At 33.8% G+C, this 19309-nt stretch overlaps 1 protein-coding gene across 5 annotated transcripts in view; it reads right to left on the bottom strand.

Moving 5' to 3' along the window:
- LOC119636361 (serine-rich adhesin for platelets) overlaps positions 1-19309 on the bottom strand; it is a 126733-nt gene that overhangs the window by 15418 nt on the left and 92006 nt on the right. For all 5 annotated transcript variants that reach the window (XM_038031673.1, XM_038031674.1, XM_038031675.1 and 2 more), the window contains 3 exons: positions 16487-16851; positions 462-716; positions 135-257 (listed from right to left, as the gene is read on the bottom strand). In XM_038031673.1, the coding sequence (XP_037887601.1) occupies positions 135-257; positions 462-716; positions 16487-16642 (534 nt within the window). In that variant the 5' untranslated portion in view covers positions 16643-16851. Of the gene's footprint in view, positions 1-134; positions 258-461; positions 717-16486; positions 16852-19309 lie in introns of those variants that run through there.

Below are 19309 nucleotides of genomic sequence, written 5' to 3'. Positions count from 1 at the left end.
AAATCACCCTTCAACGTGTTCAAAGCATTCATATTCTGTAATGACAATAGGTGCTCTGCTATGCAGTCTGCTATGCGTGTGAATATATCTACCCTTTTATTCTTTTATCTTACTACTGACTGATATATACTTACAATAAAGTTAACACGTCCCAATTTGCGATTATTATGATGGCACTTATTAGTTCCTCTTTTCACAGAATACTTTTGCATTTCATACAGTCCGTGTTTTGTTACACTTTCCATTGTTATAAATTCCTAGAATTACAAGAACAATAGGAAGAAAATTAAACGGATACGTGCATTATTGTAGGAAAAGTAAATGCAATATAAATGAAATTCCATTGCATTACAACAGCCACCTGGTTCATGTGACTTAAGCGTCATCATAGGTGTCAATATAATATTATGTATGCGTATGTATTGGTGTATTATTGTGATGTACGTGTATTTTCTTATTACCTTGGGTATGGCAAAGAATTGAGATAATTTCCCCAATACCTTGGCCTTTCTGGTATCACTCAAATCGTGCCAATTATTGTTCTTGAGCACAAGGGAAAGTACGAATTCACTATCACCGTAATGGCATTGTGACAATTCGACAGCATAAGGATCCTGATGTGGATGTAATTGTTGATTATTATGATGATAATGATGATGATGGCCGGCATCAAATACAATGACCGTAGGTTCATCTTTCGGTTCAATTAGAGGAACCTGAAAATAATACAAAAGTATTTCAAGTGGAGAATAACTAATTATAAGGCATTTATGTAGCTGTGACGCCCACCTACAGTGGGTGATAATTTTTTCCTTTTTTTTTTTTTTTTTTCTTTTCTTACTAATTATATCTAATGATTAATGTTTCCTTTCCATGTGTAATGAAAATTTTTTACTTTCCCCATTTTTTACCATCAATTGTTGCGTAATTGACTTAAACGGTAAAACGTTCGTTTCATTTCCAGTGTGAAATACCGTAACATGTTTTCTTTATTTATTCCTTTTCTTTTTTTTGTAATACTTTTCATGCTTGTCTGACTGACTCCTAGGGGTATGTACGCATATGTATGTACGGTATATATATTTATATATATATATATATATAAATCCTCTCCCTCTTTTTCTATTTTAAAGTAACAGACGGGAAAATGATTAATAATTCAAATGACTCTGACACTGACTGCAGGGTCTTAATTATGTACTTTGCACATACATGCACACAGAAAATCATTTATGCATATGTAACATGACATTTGCATAATAATTTCATTTCAAACATTTCTCATTACATTAAAGAAAAAAAAAAAAAAAAAAAAACGAAAAACGATGCAAAAATTTAAAAATCACCTGCATTGCTACAGAAAGAGAGAAAAAACAAAAAGGAAAAAGTGACAGAGCGAACGAGGCGGCGAAAGATGTTAAGGTAAAAAAGTTTGACATCCTTTTAATTCAGAATGCCGCAGCATGGTAATTAAGTCTCTATAATATTAAATTAAACTTTTGTGTATAGCGGACGCAGAAAACCTGTAAACAATTTAAAAGTTTTCGCATTGGTTTCGCAAAGGTAGTCAAAAAAAATTCACAACTGTTTTGAACAAATTTTTGAATTTTGAACGCTTTTAACGTACGGCGCCACATCAAGAGACGGGCTAATTGAAATAGGCAAAGAGTCCAGCGCGTACTTGCAATAAAAGGCTTTAAGCAAAACGGTTACTCTTAGTGAGGTTATTCAAAATGGTATAATATTTCTAAGGGTGTTACGTGGATACCACTTTGGACACAAGAATTGATTCCATCGATTGTTCGTGATGCGGAAGATGAATGTTTGGATCACTCGCCAAGATGCGAGGGATTACCATTTCGTAGGTTTAGGGCCGCCAAACCCCTATCCGATACAACAATCATGCCGAGGCGAGAATACTGAATGCCCTTGGCTTTCTTTTGAAAAATCACACCCTTCGGGTCTCTTAGAAAAACCAATGGCTTCTCAAGGGTCATTTCGAAAGTTCAGGCTGGCACTTGAAGCATTGGCGGAGGGCAAAATATCTATACAACAGACGCTCTTCAGTTATTACGTCCAGCTTGACTTCCACTTGTTTTTTTGGAAATTTTTCTTACATATAAGACATATAAGGCTTCCAATAGATCTCCTTTCACTTACTCTCTTCTTCCATTATGATCATCTTTATAGTACCATGTTCCGTCTGTTTGATTGAAGAAATCGGTTCAGAATTATTTTTTGTTAACTTTTCCTTTCTATCGAAATATTATTTGTGTTAGACATTCGAAAAATGGAAGCTATATAAACATCCAAAAGGAGTTGTGCGGTATCCGAGCAACTGAATAACAAAATTAATATCCTCAAGATGCTCGGAGAGACATTAAATCGGTACTTGCGATTATTCACATTATGTATATCTTACACTCTCTTGGAGCTTCCTCCTAGATATGGCGAACGTTTTCACAAAATTAATGTAACTCCAAACTTTGGGGGAATGTTTCTCCCCGAGAAGACGATCCGGAAGATCAAGAACGGCGTAACAGCATGTGTTCTGCGAGTAGGTTGCGAGATGCAGTGATAAACGTGAAGTACCGCATAGTATAGTGAATAGATTCGTGACTGCCAGGTCGTTGACCGTGGGTTCGAATGTGAATCCGGTAGACCGTACCTTATAAATAACTATGTAACATAGCTACATAGACTTATGTTTGCCCATAACACTTTATGTAAATTCCATGTAGGCTTACGTTTGTCTTCAACACTTTAATACCTATATTGTATAATTTACTTCCTTTTCTGGTTGATATTCTCGGATATATAATGTCGTAGTTTGGCTTAAGTTCACTTTGCTAATACCTTGAGCCTAAAAATATTCGTGGCAAAAATTTTTTTTCATTCAAAAATTAAGTTTGCTGTACTTCGTTGATCTTCCCTACAATAGTGCAGTTCAAGCTCTTTAGTCTTAATGTGCTATGTTGCTTAGTATGGCTGAATGGTGTCTTTGGCGCCAACGATGAATAAATAAATAAAATTAGTTAAGAGGAGGTTCTTTTACAGTTGAGAGCAAAGCGTTAAGTTCTTAGTTGCGGACTACGTTTAGGCAACAAGTTGATGTTCTTTTTCTTTAGAGCCTTTTTGCCTTATGATCGTCGATGTTGATATAATCCTCGAAGCGTCATTTTCAAGGTTTTTCCAAGGCTGTTCCATTATAGAAAGAAGTATTATCTTACCGTCCTAAGATATTTTACGCTAGATATACTATATATGTTATATGCAAAAGCCACTCAGAAGAAGTAAAGGGCACGATTATGGTCAGGAAGAGCTATAGGTAAAAAAAGATGGAAAAACGGAGTAGGGCTTGTTTACATTTGGCTTAAAAGCGGGAATATTAGGTGGGAAAGATCACCATTTGGTAGATTATTCTAGACGCCGCCAGTGTGGCAATTCCATAATGAGTGCGTGAGGACGCAGGGAAAGTCTTGTGGTTCTGAGAAAATATTTAATTGGCCGACACGCCTCGCTTTATGTGAGCATAAGCGTTACAGAGGATAAATTTTCGCCGTCCATGAGCATCTGAGCAGCTCCAAACAGGATTTGTAGGCTCCCGCACCACATGTAGGTATAAGCGGCGTAATTGCCAGGGATATCAGCTGTAGTGAAGAATTTCTTGCATCGCTTTACGAAACCTAAGCCTTTGACTGCATCTTTCGACTCTGTGGATACATTTTATGTTCCGTTCAACGAACATCATTTTGTATTCCGATGTCGACAACTTGGTTGTCTGTGTATGCTTTAAGGAAGAATTACGAACACTCAGAGAAGTCAATTATTACGCGTGATAGGACCCCATCAATCCATTCTAGTATTAACATTGACGCATCTTCTCTTCTAGTGAAGCGCTCCAAGAAATGTAAATTTCTTGTAACCTCCTGCATAGTCAGTATTTTACTGCCCTATACACTAAATATGAATAACTTTAAGCAAATTAATGGTAAAACATTAAAATTACTTACAATTCGCTCCTGATAGTAGTTTGCGATTTCTTGCTAATTTACTCCTGAAAGTAGGCAATTTAGAATAATTTTCAATGCCTCGCGTTCGCTGATGATAAAATATTTTATATAACTTTAATAGTTCGTTTAATGAATAAATTAATTTTTTCAAAATACTTGTAAAGCCAACGAACTTGTATTAAGATTGACTTAAGCATCTGAAGTAGCTCTTGGGCTACCTTAACATGCACTTATTAATACATACGTAATTTCATTTTCTTTTCAACTAACTCAAGTCTTAAAGATAATAAACATGAGAAACCTTAAGTTTCGTTGTAGTTTTGCTATAAAATTCACAGACATGCAATTATTACATTAAACACACAGCCCTCAGTTCTCTTTGTAATGTTAATTAATAGTTAAGACAACATGGAGAGTGATGCTGCTCATGTTAATGTTATAGATAATTATTATAATAACTTTTTTCTAGAACTTAAGGCTCTCTTCGCTTTCCTTATACTAGTTTTCTTGCAATAATGTTTTGTTGTTGTTATAATGTCTCAACTATTTGATGATGCTGTTGTATACATAGTGTTCTTGTTGGCTATTACATATGATTATTAACAATAAATTGAAATGGAGCAAAAGAAGAATAACACGAGCAACACGAGCATCATAGAAATCATCAATCATGTTCTTTTTTTTTTTTTAATTTTTTTATTTTTTTTATTTCGTTTAATTGCCATACTAAGAACAACAGGGCGATAATAATTTTATAAATATTTCATAAACATACATTTATCACATACACACAATCACAAATGAATAATAACTATAAGCAAAAAAAAAACAAAAAAAAAAAGTTCATTTTACAATTCTGTCCTTTCCTTTGGTACAAATTTTAAATGCAATAAAAGTGAAAAACAAAACGGAAAAGAAATTAAATCCTATTATTATAAAAGATGTGAGATGCTATTGCTCTTATTATTTACCACAGCAATCTTATTGCTGTTGCTGTTATTATTGTTGTTGTTGTTACTGCTGCTGCTATTTTGCTTTTTCTCATAAACGCTTGCACGCATAAACACAAACAAATAAACATGTTCCCGAATCTTGTCTAAATCAGTTCTATCCAGAATCATATGCTTTTGATGCCCTTTTTCTTCGCAACAGCTTGCCTATCTACATACAAATATATAAATAAAAATTACATAAATATATACATAGATATATATATATATGCATACATACATGTGTACATATATATATGTGTGCATCTACGTAGTTATATATATTGCATGTTTGTTTCAATGTCTGTCTTTATATATGTAAACCACGTACACATCACTCTCCTCTATATAAATGTGTATATGTTTCGGTTGACTTTTATCCCTCGGAAAAAAAAAAAAAAAAAAAAAAATCAACGGAGCATCTGTATGCGTGAATGCTTGCGTGCAACTTCGAGGCCTGCCGTACTTAATGCACCGTGAAAAAGCAACAAAAATATGTTTATGTTTTTTTTGTTTGTTTGTTTGCTTATAAATATTTCTCCGCTTTTATTGTTATATTCTATAGTACAGCGACTATGGCGGTTCTTTTTTTTTTATATTTATTTATTCTTTTTTTTTTTTTTTTTTATTAGTAATGGTGTAGTTGTGATTTTATAAACAAGCAGCCTCATTGTTGTGTTTCCTTATTCTCTTCTTTTTTTTTTCGTCATGCTTCATTTTCATGCTTCTTAATGTGACTCCAATTCTTTCCTTTTTGTTTTGTGCCTCTACTTTATATACGTACACATGATAGTCGATCGTTGCTTACAAGAAACTTTTGCCTTTTTAAGCTTTTTATTTACGGGTGTTCTTAAACACACACATATATATGTATATATGTATACATCTGCACTATGTTTATGCGGACGAAACTTCTCTCTTTCTTTGTTTTTGTTTTTTTTTATGTATGACTAAGATTTTCATTTATTCCGTATATGGCGTACCGTGATCATTCATTCATTTCTCCTTCGAATTGTTACTGTAATATCTTTGATATGCTGTTCAGCTCTTTTCACTTTTCATTTAAATGTAATTTGTTGTTGTTACTTTGTCTATTCACAATTTAAAATCTATTGTATTCTTTTTGTATTATTTACGATCAGAGTCATCAAAGCTATTCAACAGTTGCTTAAATTATGTTTGTTCTATAAGGCCTACCATGAAATCTTAAGAACATAAAAAGAAAATTATGAAAGAGAAGAGAGCCACCAGGTAGAGTCATCTATGAGATATTCATAGGAGGAACTATTCTCACTATCCGTTCTTTAAACCCTACGTTGTCAAAATTTTCTCATAAAATTTAATCATTGTAAATGTGTGTGTGTGTGTGTGTGTGTGTACTTGCCATAACGATATATTTTCGAATATATTTTTGTCATTTTGTCAATTCATTACACTTACTATGCGTTTGATGAGCGTACTCGCTATCGCTAAAGTGGTCGACATGCTTAACTGGTCAATAAAAATCCTTTCGTATCTTCAAGGCAGTCCGCAATATTGGTGTTAGCGATTTTGATTTTATGAACACTTTGAGCTCAAAAGGATATCGCTCAAGTTATCTTAAGGTAAAATGTTATCTTGTAAGCATGTAATTATCAGGTTTTTGTTTTAACTTCTTTTTAACTCGATAAACAACATTTTGAGACTTTGAGACTGATTTGAATTTTGATTTTTGATTATTTCCTATTACATTTACTTTACTCTAACTTAACAGTTAACACTAAAGAAAAAAAATATTGGTAAATTTGGAGTCAATCATAATATTGAAATGAAATTTTTTACTTTTAATAACAAACCATACCATGAAGCGCCTCACAGTCACACAAGTGAGACCCGATTGACGTAGAGTTTGGGACAGAGATGCACTGAGGAACTGAGTATATCATTTTAGAATAGCAACCGCCAACCATATCAAATTTGGTAAGTTCTTTAAGAGGAATAAATTGAAGGCAAATTTACGCAGAACTTGGACCAACAAATGAATTTCTTTTAATCTTTCAGAGATTTTTTGTTTTTATATTATTCGAAATCAAAGAAGTAAAAAGGCAACCTTAAACCTACCAACCTACACCTCTCCTTCCCTCCGCTGGTATAAATAGAACGAATTTTTAAACTGAGCGAAACGTTATATGGAAAGCGATCGAAAAAATGGGCCGATCCTAGCCATTTTCAATGACGTTCGTCCTTAGGCTAAACCATGTCAGTGCACCAAATTTCATGCAAATATCTCCAAAAATTGCGGCCTGTAGAGCGAATACAAGAAAACAAGATGGACAGATGGACAGACAAGCTCAATTTGAAAAGTGATTCCAAATTGATCGCTATAATAAAAGATGGGTACATCTCAAATCCTTCTGGATGTTGCACAGAGTTGAAGTATTCTTGTACCAGAAATGGTGTGGAGTACAAAAACATATTTCCTCTGTGCATTTTATGCTTATGGATGGGTTCGTTGGATAAATAAACGACTTTAAACTATAAACGGAAACTATAAAGGGAAATAATAATTATTACCAGAAGTCCCATTAGTGATTGAGAGATACGTCGCTATAAAAAAAACAACATGGTATGATTAAGGTTAATAGCGTCACTTCGGCTGGATTCTTACTCAACGAATTAGAAACAATTCTTGACATATTATTCATCCAATTTTTTTTAAATATTAAAACTATGGCGTCAAGTATAGTAAAAAAATTATTTATTTTTGAATGTGTGAAAAATCGTATGTAACCGTGAAATATCAAAGTATTAAAGTAAGTCAAGCATAAAAAAATCCTACAAATTTTTTAGTCGTTTGAGTATTGACGTTGCTTATGTGAGCTAATTAGAAAATTTGGTTTCGAGAAAACCGCGAACAAAGTGTTAGACGTTTAAATAGTAACTTGATTCGGAGAATCGAATTTTTGAATTTATTCTTCTCGCATTTCATATTGATCACTTCACAAGCTCACTTTAATTGGATCAGTCGTTGTCCGTAAAGGCTGAAGTCAATCATCTGGCTATCCTAGAGCAGCTCACAATTCCCCTCCACTCCCGCGGAGCCCAAACGATTGTTTGTCTTACGTAGCGGCAATCTAAGCTTTGTCACCGTTTCTATACCTTCGTCCATCTTGTATAACGAATTTTTTCGTCCATTATTGCTCTATGTTACAAATTTTCCATCGCCCAATATCAGAGTCTTCAAAAATGGTTCGATTCAGAAAGCGTTCCAATGGCGATTTCCAATTTTCCGAGGTTGTTGATTCACGTGGTATCATGATTTTATTAAGCTTCTTTTTTTCTCTGTGTCCGCAGCCTCATTCGAATGGTTCAAAGGGGACGTTTCGGTCAATGCTTATTTTCGCCACGATGGAATATACTGGTCTTGTTCACTTTCTTGAAGAACTTCATAGACTGTCTTATCAGCTAATCGATCAGAGCATGGCACCTCTTTAATATCGACATTTTAAAAAGAAAAAGAAGAGGAAACAAAGACACGAACGGATCCTTTGTGTGCAGCTGATTGAGATAAATCCTCACTGCGCAAACGTCACGAATTCCTTGCGCATTCTTCGCCTTGATCCAAGCGATATTATCAAGTGTAATGAATTTTCTTCGAAGCGAAGGTTACAAGAATTTTCTTTTTTTTTTCAATTATATTTCGAACGTTCTATGAAATCATAATTTGTTGGGAAAAACTCCACGAAGTTTTTGAATTGAAGAAAGTCCAAAAGAAAGAATTACGTAATAATATAATAACCTTGAAATGCAAAATTCATAAATTATTTATAACATATGCCTGAGCTAAGAAATTAAGTTTCAAACATCATCAAGTGCTAAACGTATCCTCTTAATGAGTTGAACGGAAACAATTTTAAGTACAGAAGTAATTTCTCAACGACACTTCAATGAATACAAATAAGTTATAAAGCATTAGCGCAGTTTATCAATTACCAGCTAAGCCAATTTGAGAAAAATTACATGCGTTCATATATGGTAAAAACATCCGTTACAGGTGGTCAGCAACTATAAAAATTAAACGTTTAAAGAAACTGTTTATTGTTTCCAGCAAAGGTGAGTGATATGCTAAGTTTGTCAGAATGTTTAGAACGCATAAGAATACCTCATAAACAGCACATATTGTGAAATATATGAATATATGAACAACCACATACATATATGCGAATGTTGCGAATAAATAGTGTAAACAAGTGTTTGTCGGGCTATTGTTAAAACTGCACTTTTGATCACGAAAAGTGTGGTCAACTTCGATTTCGAATTTAAAAACTAACGCTTTTCCCTTTATGACATATCCAACAAAAGTCTCTCTAACTTTGTTTTATGCCTCAACTTAGGGCTATTTTTTTGTCAAGTAGTCTTCGACTGGGGGAGAGTTTTTATTTATCGATTGATAGGTCATGTCAAGTACGCCTGCATTTGTTCCGTTTTCAAAGCAATATTCTATAGCAACAGATTTCGTATGTACCCTTGGAAGTGTTCTGTACCACGGCAATGCGAGTACAAACCAAGCAACTGGTTGCATAATATTCAAAACCGCTAATTGATGAGCCATCTGTAACGCGGTGGTTATTTGATATTTTATGGTTTCGTTATATCCCCAAATTGCGTGGATGATAATTATGGATTTATGCCAACAATTTAAGGATTACTTTTTTTACTTGTTGAACAAAGTCTTACCAAAATATGCTTTAGAGCAACAATCATTAGAGTTAGTAACAAAACATAATTATTTTGCAAAACTGGGCTATAGCTTATTTCCTCAGTTGCATATAGAAGTCTGAAGTCTAGTAATTTGCTTCGTCACACCTATGGTGTGATCGAAAAGCAATGAGAATTTTCGGCACTCTTGGGTCCACTTTCCCATGCGGTAGACCATAGCTCAATCACGATTTGCAAGTGAATGTTCGAGCGGTAAAGGAAAACGTACGTACGGAGTACATACTTCCTGGGCTATGACAGCACGTTATGCTTCCCTCATCACTTCTTGCCTCCTAAACCCACGCATCCCTAAGAGTCAAAGTAGTCCGAAAAGGGGCTTTATCGCGACGAAAAATTCGAGAATTCTAAAGAGTAGCTTCACGCAAATGACTGATAAAGCTCAGATTATATCTCTTGATGAAAAGTATTCATAACGCAGCGTACCAGGATAATTAAGAAGAATTTAGTCTTATTGCTTTTTGATCACAGTATGTAATAGTCAACGTATTGTATTTGGCGAAAGAAAAATTTTTTTTGTAAGTTTGCAAGTTTGCTTATAAGGTAGTTTGAAATTGTGTATAAAAACGAAATCAAATGCAGGGGAAAATATTGAAAATATTAAAGACAGTCTTCGCTGATGGTACTGCATATAACTTTATAGATAGCGTAAAAACTTCCAAGGCAGAGAAGATGACTCACGAAAATGTAAAAAAAAAAAATAGAAAAAACCAGCTGCTGTGTAATGCAAACATCGTTATTGTTCAAAAGAGAGAGAAAGAGAGAGAGATAGAGAGAGAGAGAGAGAGAGAGAGAGAGAGAGAGAGAGAGAGAGAGAGAGAGGGAAAGAGAGAGAGAGAAGGAACGACGAAGTTCATTAATGCTTTTTATACCCTGCAACATTTATGGTGGTTCAGAACGGCTTTCGGAACCGATCTAAGCATGTCTGCTTGTCTAATGTCTGTCCATGTATTCCTGTGTTCAACCTATAGCTCGTAATTTTCGAAATATTTCGAGGAGGTTTGGCATACTGATGTATCTTGACCCACTTGGGGCAGTTTTCAGAAGCCCTTGTGTTATAACCTTTCCTACGGAAATTAAATCTCAGTATGGTAAAGACTTAATTTTTAGCACTTCTTAGTGAAAACTCTTTCGCAATAAAAATTGGTTTTAAAAATTAACCTCACCAGACGTGGACCCAGTAAGGTTTTTTATTTTCTAAGGAAAAATAAGGATTTATATGCCAAAAAGAAGTAGTTTTTAATATTTTGTGATAAAATTTTGTCTTTAGTAAATCGGCCATGGGGAATCTGGTTCGCATAGATCGCATCTTTTGCAGGGACTCCATGAAAGCAAGTCCTTCCAATGCAACAAAGCCCAATTAATGGTGTGTCAAGACGGAAGCAACTGGAAAATAATAAAAGCTTTAACAAGTAAATTTTTACACTTAGACCAAGTTGACGTTTGATTATACTCCAATATGACGAAGGTACAAGGTGTTTACGTAGAAATAACATACCATTTTTTCTGTATTAGTAATTAACCGAAGTAGTCTAAGGTAACTAATAGTGGGCCGTGTCCGACAATAACATTTTTACTTGTTACAAAAATTTGAAATTTCCATCGATTTCTAGGAAACACGTCAACGTAAATCTCGTGAGCTGGTAAAAATGGATCAAAGCGATATCCAAACTGAAAACTTTTTGAAGAAAAAGCGTCAAATGTCAGGGAAAGATTTCTTTTAAGAAAGTGTAATAAAAATTGTAGGACCAAGGTAGGTCGCCCCCGTTTTTTTTTTTTAAAGATAGGTTACGCGCTAGATTAAGCTAATCATTTAAAATTAAGTTAAATATTTAATTGATATCATGTTCTCAAGGTTTTTAAGGATACTTGTTAAATGGGTTAGACACTTCGCATGGGAATCATCGAATTTTGGAAAGATTTTGGCCTTCGTGAGATTTTGTCCACCATTGCAAGTTACAGGAGTAGATTTCTGAACATCCCTTAAGTGTACTGCAGTACGATGATTAAAGGAACTTTTTGGAAATATTTCAAGCTCAAAGGTTTAGGGATATAGTGATAGAACGACATTGGGATTAAAATGAGAGCAGCGTGAATAGTAGTACTGTCGACATCATTCGTTAGTTTTCTCTTTCTCTTTCTCTTTTTTTTTTTTTTTGTTAATTGAAGTTCGATTTCGCGTTATCTGCAAATTTGGATACTTGGACTGTTTGCTCATTTGCTGCTCATACCTGAACTGCCTAATTCGATAGTATAGGGACTAAATTTGTTAAATTGATATTCTCTTTAAATCGCTTTTCGAAATGCAATAAAAATTATTTCTGGCGAAAAAAGCAAAAAAAAAAAAATTTAATATATAATTTCGCCTTGAATTTCTAATAATTGCAGAAAAATCAATAACAAAAAAGTGAAAATAAAAATAAACCAGAATAAAATTGAAATTAAAAATTTTGGGCATTTTATTGGCCGATTGCCAACAAAATTTTGCTTGCTTACAAAATTCAAAAGTTATTACAATTGGGTCAATATTTTATTATTGAGACTGGTTTTGCTTTTCTTTTTTTTTTTTTTTTTTTGTTTTTGCAAGAATATTAAAAAATATTGTATATATATAAAATAATTTTCATTTTCTATTGATTTGTGCACTGACTGGTATGCAATGTGCGAACAACACTTGAAATAGAACTAACTGCGTTGCGTTGCTGATGTGTGTTGCGTATAAAGCGTGATGCAAAACAATTGAATTTAATTAAAAGTAATTATGGTTAAATTGCTTTGGCATCTAAAAATCAAAACTAATATATATTTCTAAATAAACTGAACAAGAAAGAGAAAAAGGGTCGTGTTTTTTGTTTCTTTTTAAACTTTGAGCAAAAATGAAATCGTGATTTGCTTTTAAAAGCATTGAACTCACGATTTGCTGAAAACTTCTTCTTCTTCTTCTTTTTTAAAGTTTTATTTGTTGACAGGGTTAAGGCTAATCGGAATTTCGATGCATTAAAAAAAAAAAAGATTAGGAGATATTTCGAGTAAATTTACTTTGTGTGTATGTGTGTGTGTGTGAATATGTAATGAATTTTAAAAATTTACTACTTCATGTTGATATGGCGACTGTGTTTATCACCTGTCATCACAATTATTCAAAGGCTTATCAGGAGTATATTTTTCCTGAATTTTTGGCAAAGCTTTGTGTTAAATGGCATTAATTGTTCGTCTGTTGTGCCTGGATTACGACGATTTTTAATTTTGCTTTATGGCCATTAACTAAAAACCCATAATCAATGTTTGCAAAAGAGAGTTAAAGGGAGTTAAACAGAGCTAAAAACGAAACAAAAGGACGAACACGAACAAAATTGTTTCAAAATCGTGTGTCCATTAAGAATGTGAATAGTTTATGAGGTCTCCGGTGGACATTGTTACAATCAGATTGCAGAGGTGCCCTGGCCAGTGAAATACTCATTAAAGGGGTAGAAGACCACTGTAACAGCCTAAGAAACAACATGTTTTTGCCAATTTTTTTTGGACGAAGGGAACTCTAGCAAAATAATAATATTTGAGAAACTTATTAAACATTAGAAAAGAAAATATTTTTGAAATATGTTAAAAGATGGCAACACCGCACCTGTTTTCTGGAGATATCGTTAGCTCTAGGGATTCTGCGTCAAGCAGCAAAACTGGTCCCAATTTGAATTACAAAGAAAGTTCATTTAATCTAGATGCCTATATATTAGTTTGGGAAAAAAGAAATCCATTATTTTTTCGGTAGATGGCTGCACTGATAGATTTCTCGTAAAGTATCGATCAAACAATTTCCGATACTGTACATTTACATACTGTACATTTCGCAGTAAAAAACATTCTTTTGCTGTTTTTTGTTTGGTGCATTCAGTTGTGAGTTACAGCGTGTTAAAAATGGAAGTGAACAAAGAGAAAATTCGGTACATTTTATAGTTTTTCTTTGACAAAGGCGAAAATGCAAGCCCGCCTGGCTAAAATTGTGAATGGTATTTATGGTTCCGATACTGTAACAGCCAATTATGTGCACTTTTGGTTTCGTAGATTCCGTTCAGGAATTTTTGATGTTAAAGATGCACCTCGCACAGGTAGGCCGGTCGTCGAAAATGTCGATAAAATCGGAGAAATGATCGAAGTTGACCGGCATGTTAGCAGTCGCCAGCATCGCCCAGGAGCTAAAAATCGACCATAAAATAGTTTTAAACCATTTACACAAAGCTCGATTCAAAAAGAAGCTCGGGGTTTGGGTGCCACACCAATTAACGGAAAAAAACATGATGGATCGAATTTCCATCTGCGAAGCCTTGGCCAAACGGAATGAGATAGACCCATTTCTTAAACGGATGGTGACTGGAGATGAGAAATGGATCACATACGATAACCCTGTGCGAAAACGATCGAGAGCTGAGTTGAGATATGAGTTGCTTCCATATGGCCAAACGTTAAATTCTGATCTCTACCGTCAACAACTGGACCGTTTGAAGATAGCGATTGACCAGAAACGGCCAGAATTGGCCAACAGGAGAGGTGTCATGTTCCACCAGGACAACGCTAGGCCACACACATCTACAGTGACTCGCCAGAAACTTCGGGAGCTTGGTTAGGAAGTTTTAATGCATCCGCCATACAGTCCGGACTTGGCACCAAGCGATTATCATCTTTTTCTTGCATTGCAAAATTTCTTTAATGATAAAAAATTGGAATCTAGGGAGGATTGTGAAAATTGACTACTAGAGTTTTTTGCAAATAGAGATCAGGACTTCTATGAGAGAGGCATTTTGAAGTTACCTTTAAAATGGCCACAAATCATACAACAAAACGGTGCATATTTGACCCAAATCGGACAATCCGAAGCATGTTAAATAAAGTCCTGAAGTTCATATAAAAATAATGGATTTCTTTTTCCCCAAACTAATATAATGAAAAACGTAAGGGTTTTCGAAAATATTGAGTTTTGTGTAATTGGCGAATGTTACAATGAAAATGTGAAGTTTTCGACTAAAAAAAGTCACTCTCTTGATGACTATCCATCTGTTAATCGTTACAGCTGGTCATTTCTGCAACAATACATCGTTCAATTGATTCAATTAACGTCGGCAGACACCGTTCATTCAGTTTCACATGGTTTTAGCAGCTTGCAATCCTCTACACCAAGCAGATCCCACGATAAATACTCCACCATAGCAAAACTCTACGGCCATGAATACTCCGCTTGACTGTCGATGTTGACGGCTCTCCTAGACTAACACGTGACTTTTTGCGCTTGCAGCTGTTGTAGTTGATCCACTTTTCATTTCCAATCACAACAAGCCACAAGAATTTTTTTTTTTCTGTATAGCAAACAGTGGAGTCACCATCGTATGTAATCATGTAAGAATAGTAGATTCATTAACTGTTAAGCTCCTCGAAAATTCTTTGAAAGATTCTGTTTGAGTTTTCATCCAATACGTATACAATTCATTCATTCGTTGAAATCGTCAATTGTGATTTGAAAAGGCAGCACTACCCTAAACTTTTAAAAGTTTTTGGTAAGCGTCCGCAGTAAATGTCTTCCAATCAAACAACGTAAATAATGAAAGTCGAAAATGCAATTTGAAGCATTCCACGATTAGCGCCTGTGTATGCTGAATAACTCAATGCCTCTAAATGAGAATCTTATATATTTTATATATAGAAAAGTTAAAATTATTCAATTTAATCGTTGTGTACATTAATATTTCGTATTACTTCACTATTTTCCTCAAGAGACGATGCTGATCAAAATATATGCAAGCACCTATTAAATAAACAGTTGAGAATTTCATCTACATGTATCAGAATAGCTATATATATTTATATATATGAAAGATGGGACGGCACACGCGAGCCTTTCGCCTCTTGAAAGTTCTTTGCAAAAATGTAACCAAAATTCAGTTTCTATGGACAGAACTATCTTCTTAGAAAATGATAAAAGTTTTTTTGTCTGCAAGAGAAAGTGTCCTGCAAAATAGTGCTGAAAGGTACATTCCTTTGCTATAGACTAAAGGCATTTACTACTCGCAGATTCACTGACTTGAACGCCAATAGTTATTTACGACTGTTAGTTACATTCCGATAGTCAGCTAATTTTAGGGTACAAAAGAACAAAAATCATTTTTTTCCCATTTGCTTATGCTAATTATGCTACAGATAGGGGGTATTAGGCTATGCAGGAAAAAATCTCCGAACTCCTTTAATTTCACCAAAGAATTCAACTCTAACCAGCAAAGATTAGTGAGTCTTCACTTGAAAGTAAAAGATGTCGGAACAGGTATCCTTAGGCTGTTTTCTTAGCTTTGGATAAGGAAAAGGAGACAATATCCGACAGTTCTGTGTACTGGATTTTTCAATTAAGGGCAATTAATCTTATTTCCAGTGTAGAAAAGTTGATAAAAAATGGAATTGATTTTCAGAAATGAATCTCATCTAATGAAGATTGTTTAAAATGTATTGAAGCAAAGATCAAAATGAACTCAAAAATAGAAAGAGAGAAAAAAAAATCATTCGATTTTCATTTTACAAAACGTATTGTATTCAAAAATTAATTTGATTTTTTGTTGCAAACAAGTTATAAGCACAACAAATTTAATTTTTTACCCCTTTACCACAAAGACGATATTTGCTGTCTGGCGAGTCTTTAGTCAGCCATCCAATGACAAGCAATGAATATAAATGAGAAATTATTTCAATATTTACCTGTGAATCATTAAAATTGAAATCCCGTTCGGCGATACTGATTTGCGTTTGTGTTGCCAGCAACAAGCCCATCATCAGCATTATCACAAAACCTGTGCATTGCAGTCGTCTCGTCGTCAAAAAGTTTTGCTGATTATTTAAAAACTTTGGTAACATTTTGTAAAGATGAAATTGAATCTGTGCTGAGTGCTGAGTATGTCTTATACGAAAAATGAAAGCGACAAAATTCGTAGTTTCGTGAAATTAACTTAAAAATGAAAACGAAAGTAAATAAAAATGCGAAAGAAAAAGAAGTAAAGCGAGTTGCGTGATTTAAAATTGCATTTACGCTGTAATTAGCTTTATATGACGGAGCAGTGCATCATCTGAAAGTAAGATAAGAAAATAAAAAAATTATTATTATGCTTTATAATTAAATACAAAATAATTTTATTGTTAGCGGTCGAAGATTATTTTCAACACTTTGTTTTTTTTCTCTCTTTTGTACCCATCCCGGAAGGATGAGGAGTATTTTCATTTTGCCAAAAAATTTTGCAACGCCCAGAAGAAAGCATTAGACGCTACACAAAGTATATATATTCTTGATTAGCATCAAATCGATTTGAGCATGTCCATCTGTCCGTCTGTCCGTCTGCGTTATGTGTGTTGTAAACATTCTCCTGGCCGCAAAGATAAACCTATCGACTTCAAATTTGATAGAAACATTGGTAAATCTTGTATGCAGGTTGGTTTTGAAAATGGGCCAAATTGATCGAATCATACGCCCACAGCACTACATAAACTGAGAAAACCTATGCTTTTCAAAGGAAAGTTTTTTGCTCATTACTCGTGAACTATGGCAAATAAATGGACAAAAATTTGAACGCATATTCTATGGATGATACTGTATTATATGCGTACAAAAGATGACAAAAATGGACCACACCTACCCTTATAAGGTACAGAAACAAGCTTCAAAAACCCTATAAAATATATAAATTCTTGGCCATTTTCAAATTCGGGATACACCTAAACATGTCCGCCTATTCGTCTGTCCATCTGTCTGTTTGGGCCACATTGTAGTATTTATGGTAAAGATTCTTCCATGTCGAGAGATTCTCCCGTGTAAAAGAATTTGGAATGGATCTAAACTTTTCAAACGACAAGCGTACAACGCCCACAGGCGTATAAGACAGAAACTCTTATGTTGAGAATAGAAAAAATCAATTGCACCCACTCCATATTATAGAGCATGCAAATTTTGTTCTTTTAATCCTTTGTTTTTTTTTTTTTTTTTTGGATAACGGCGATGGGTATAAAAGATTCGTTTTCGATTGAATTTAATTTTCTTATTTGTTTTATCGTAATTTGTCTAAATGGTATGAAATTAAAAAAAAAATAATAATAATAATTTTTTTTTTTTTTTTTACCAAATAAGTGAGGAGCGATGATCTCATGAGTATATAGAGAGACATATTATATAAGATTTAAAATAGAAGTCAAACAAAAGAAAAATATGTAAATACATTAAATGAGCAAATAATTAAATTATATAAGTAAGTATTTGATGACAAATACGCCTTATTTACCGTTCTATATGGTACAACTATTCCTAACCGCTCGCATCATATTCAAGTGCTTTTCAAGTTATTCATTCACTTGTCTAACGCAAAACGTTGATAGGCGAATAGATGATGATTTAAATAAATTAAAATGTGTATGCGTTTAACATATGAGAAGAGGAAATGCCTAACGAACCAAGGTGCGCACATCATCTATCCATTAATGCGGTTATGAACATTAATTAGCAAAAATATTCTTCTGACCACAAAATATGCTTCACCGTGCATTAAATGGATTTTAAATACATAATAATAATAATAATAATAGTAATAATGTAATGAATAAATTATGTTTTATGGCAGTGCCTTAATGGGGCGTTAGGCTTTAAAGGAAATTCAATTCGATATTATTAGCTTAACTATTGTCGAGCGTTTATTATTTTTCGATTGAAAAAAGGTCTTGTTGAATTAAAATTTTAATCCCTCTTAGCATCAAAAACATCTGCTTCTCTCTCTCTCTCTGTTTAATTATAAACAACAGATGGTTCAGTTCACGGTACACTACCCAATGAAAATAAACTTAATAAATAAATTTAATTAAATTTTCAATAAAATATTTGTACATTTTATGCCATTTGTCTGTTAATCATATCTCAAGACGACCTGAATTTTACATTACAATGTCAATTGTTGAAATTATTTCTTCAAATAATTCACTTATGATTAATTTATAATAATATTAAGTTCATCTAATTTTTTAACCTTGAAGATATTATTTTATGCCTTTGCCAATTTGGCTGATATTCAAACTAGATTCGGACCTTTTAGTTATGAACAAATACAAGCAGTACAGTAGACAGTAGGCCCACCATTAAATACCCTACACCAACTTATGGTTATTGATGTAACGACTTTTGAAAGTAAGGTTTTATATGGGAAGTGCTCGAAAAGTGATCCAATCCATCTTTAATAGCGCTCGTCCTTGAGGCAAAACACCTTACTGTACCAAATTTCGTCACAATATATCAACAAATGCGTACTGTAAGTTCAGCTAGAGGACAGACGGATAGATAAGCTTAAATCGATTCAGGGAGTGACTCTCAACTGACGGGTATAATGAAAGATGAATGTATCTCAATTCCTTCTCAGTGTTGCATACAGCTGCACAAACTTAATGTATCTTTACACCACAAGTGATGTGGAGTATTAAAACACATTGCCATTCAATTTTATAGGGCTACGTGGGTTTAGAATTTACAAAAAAATCGACTGTTTTATCGTT

This window comes from Glossina fuscipes, unplaced genomic scaffold (assembly GCF_014805625.2).
Source record: "Glossina fuscipes isolate IAEA_lab_2018 unplaced genomic scaffold, Yale_Gfus_2 28, whole genome shotgun sequence".
NCBI lineage: Eukaryota > Metazoa > Arthropoda > Insecta > Diptera > Glossinidae > Glossina > Glossina fuscipes.
The sequence above is the reverse complement of the archived record's forward strand: the minus strand, read 5'-3'. Positions and strand labels throughout refer to the sequence as shown.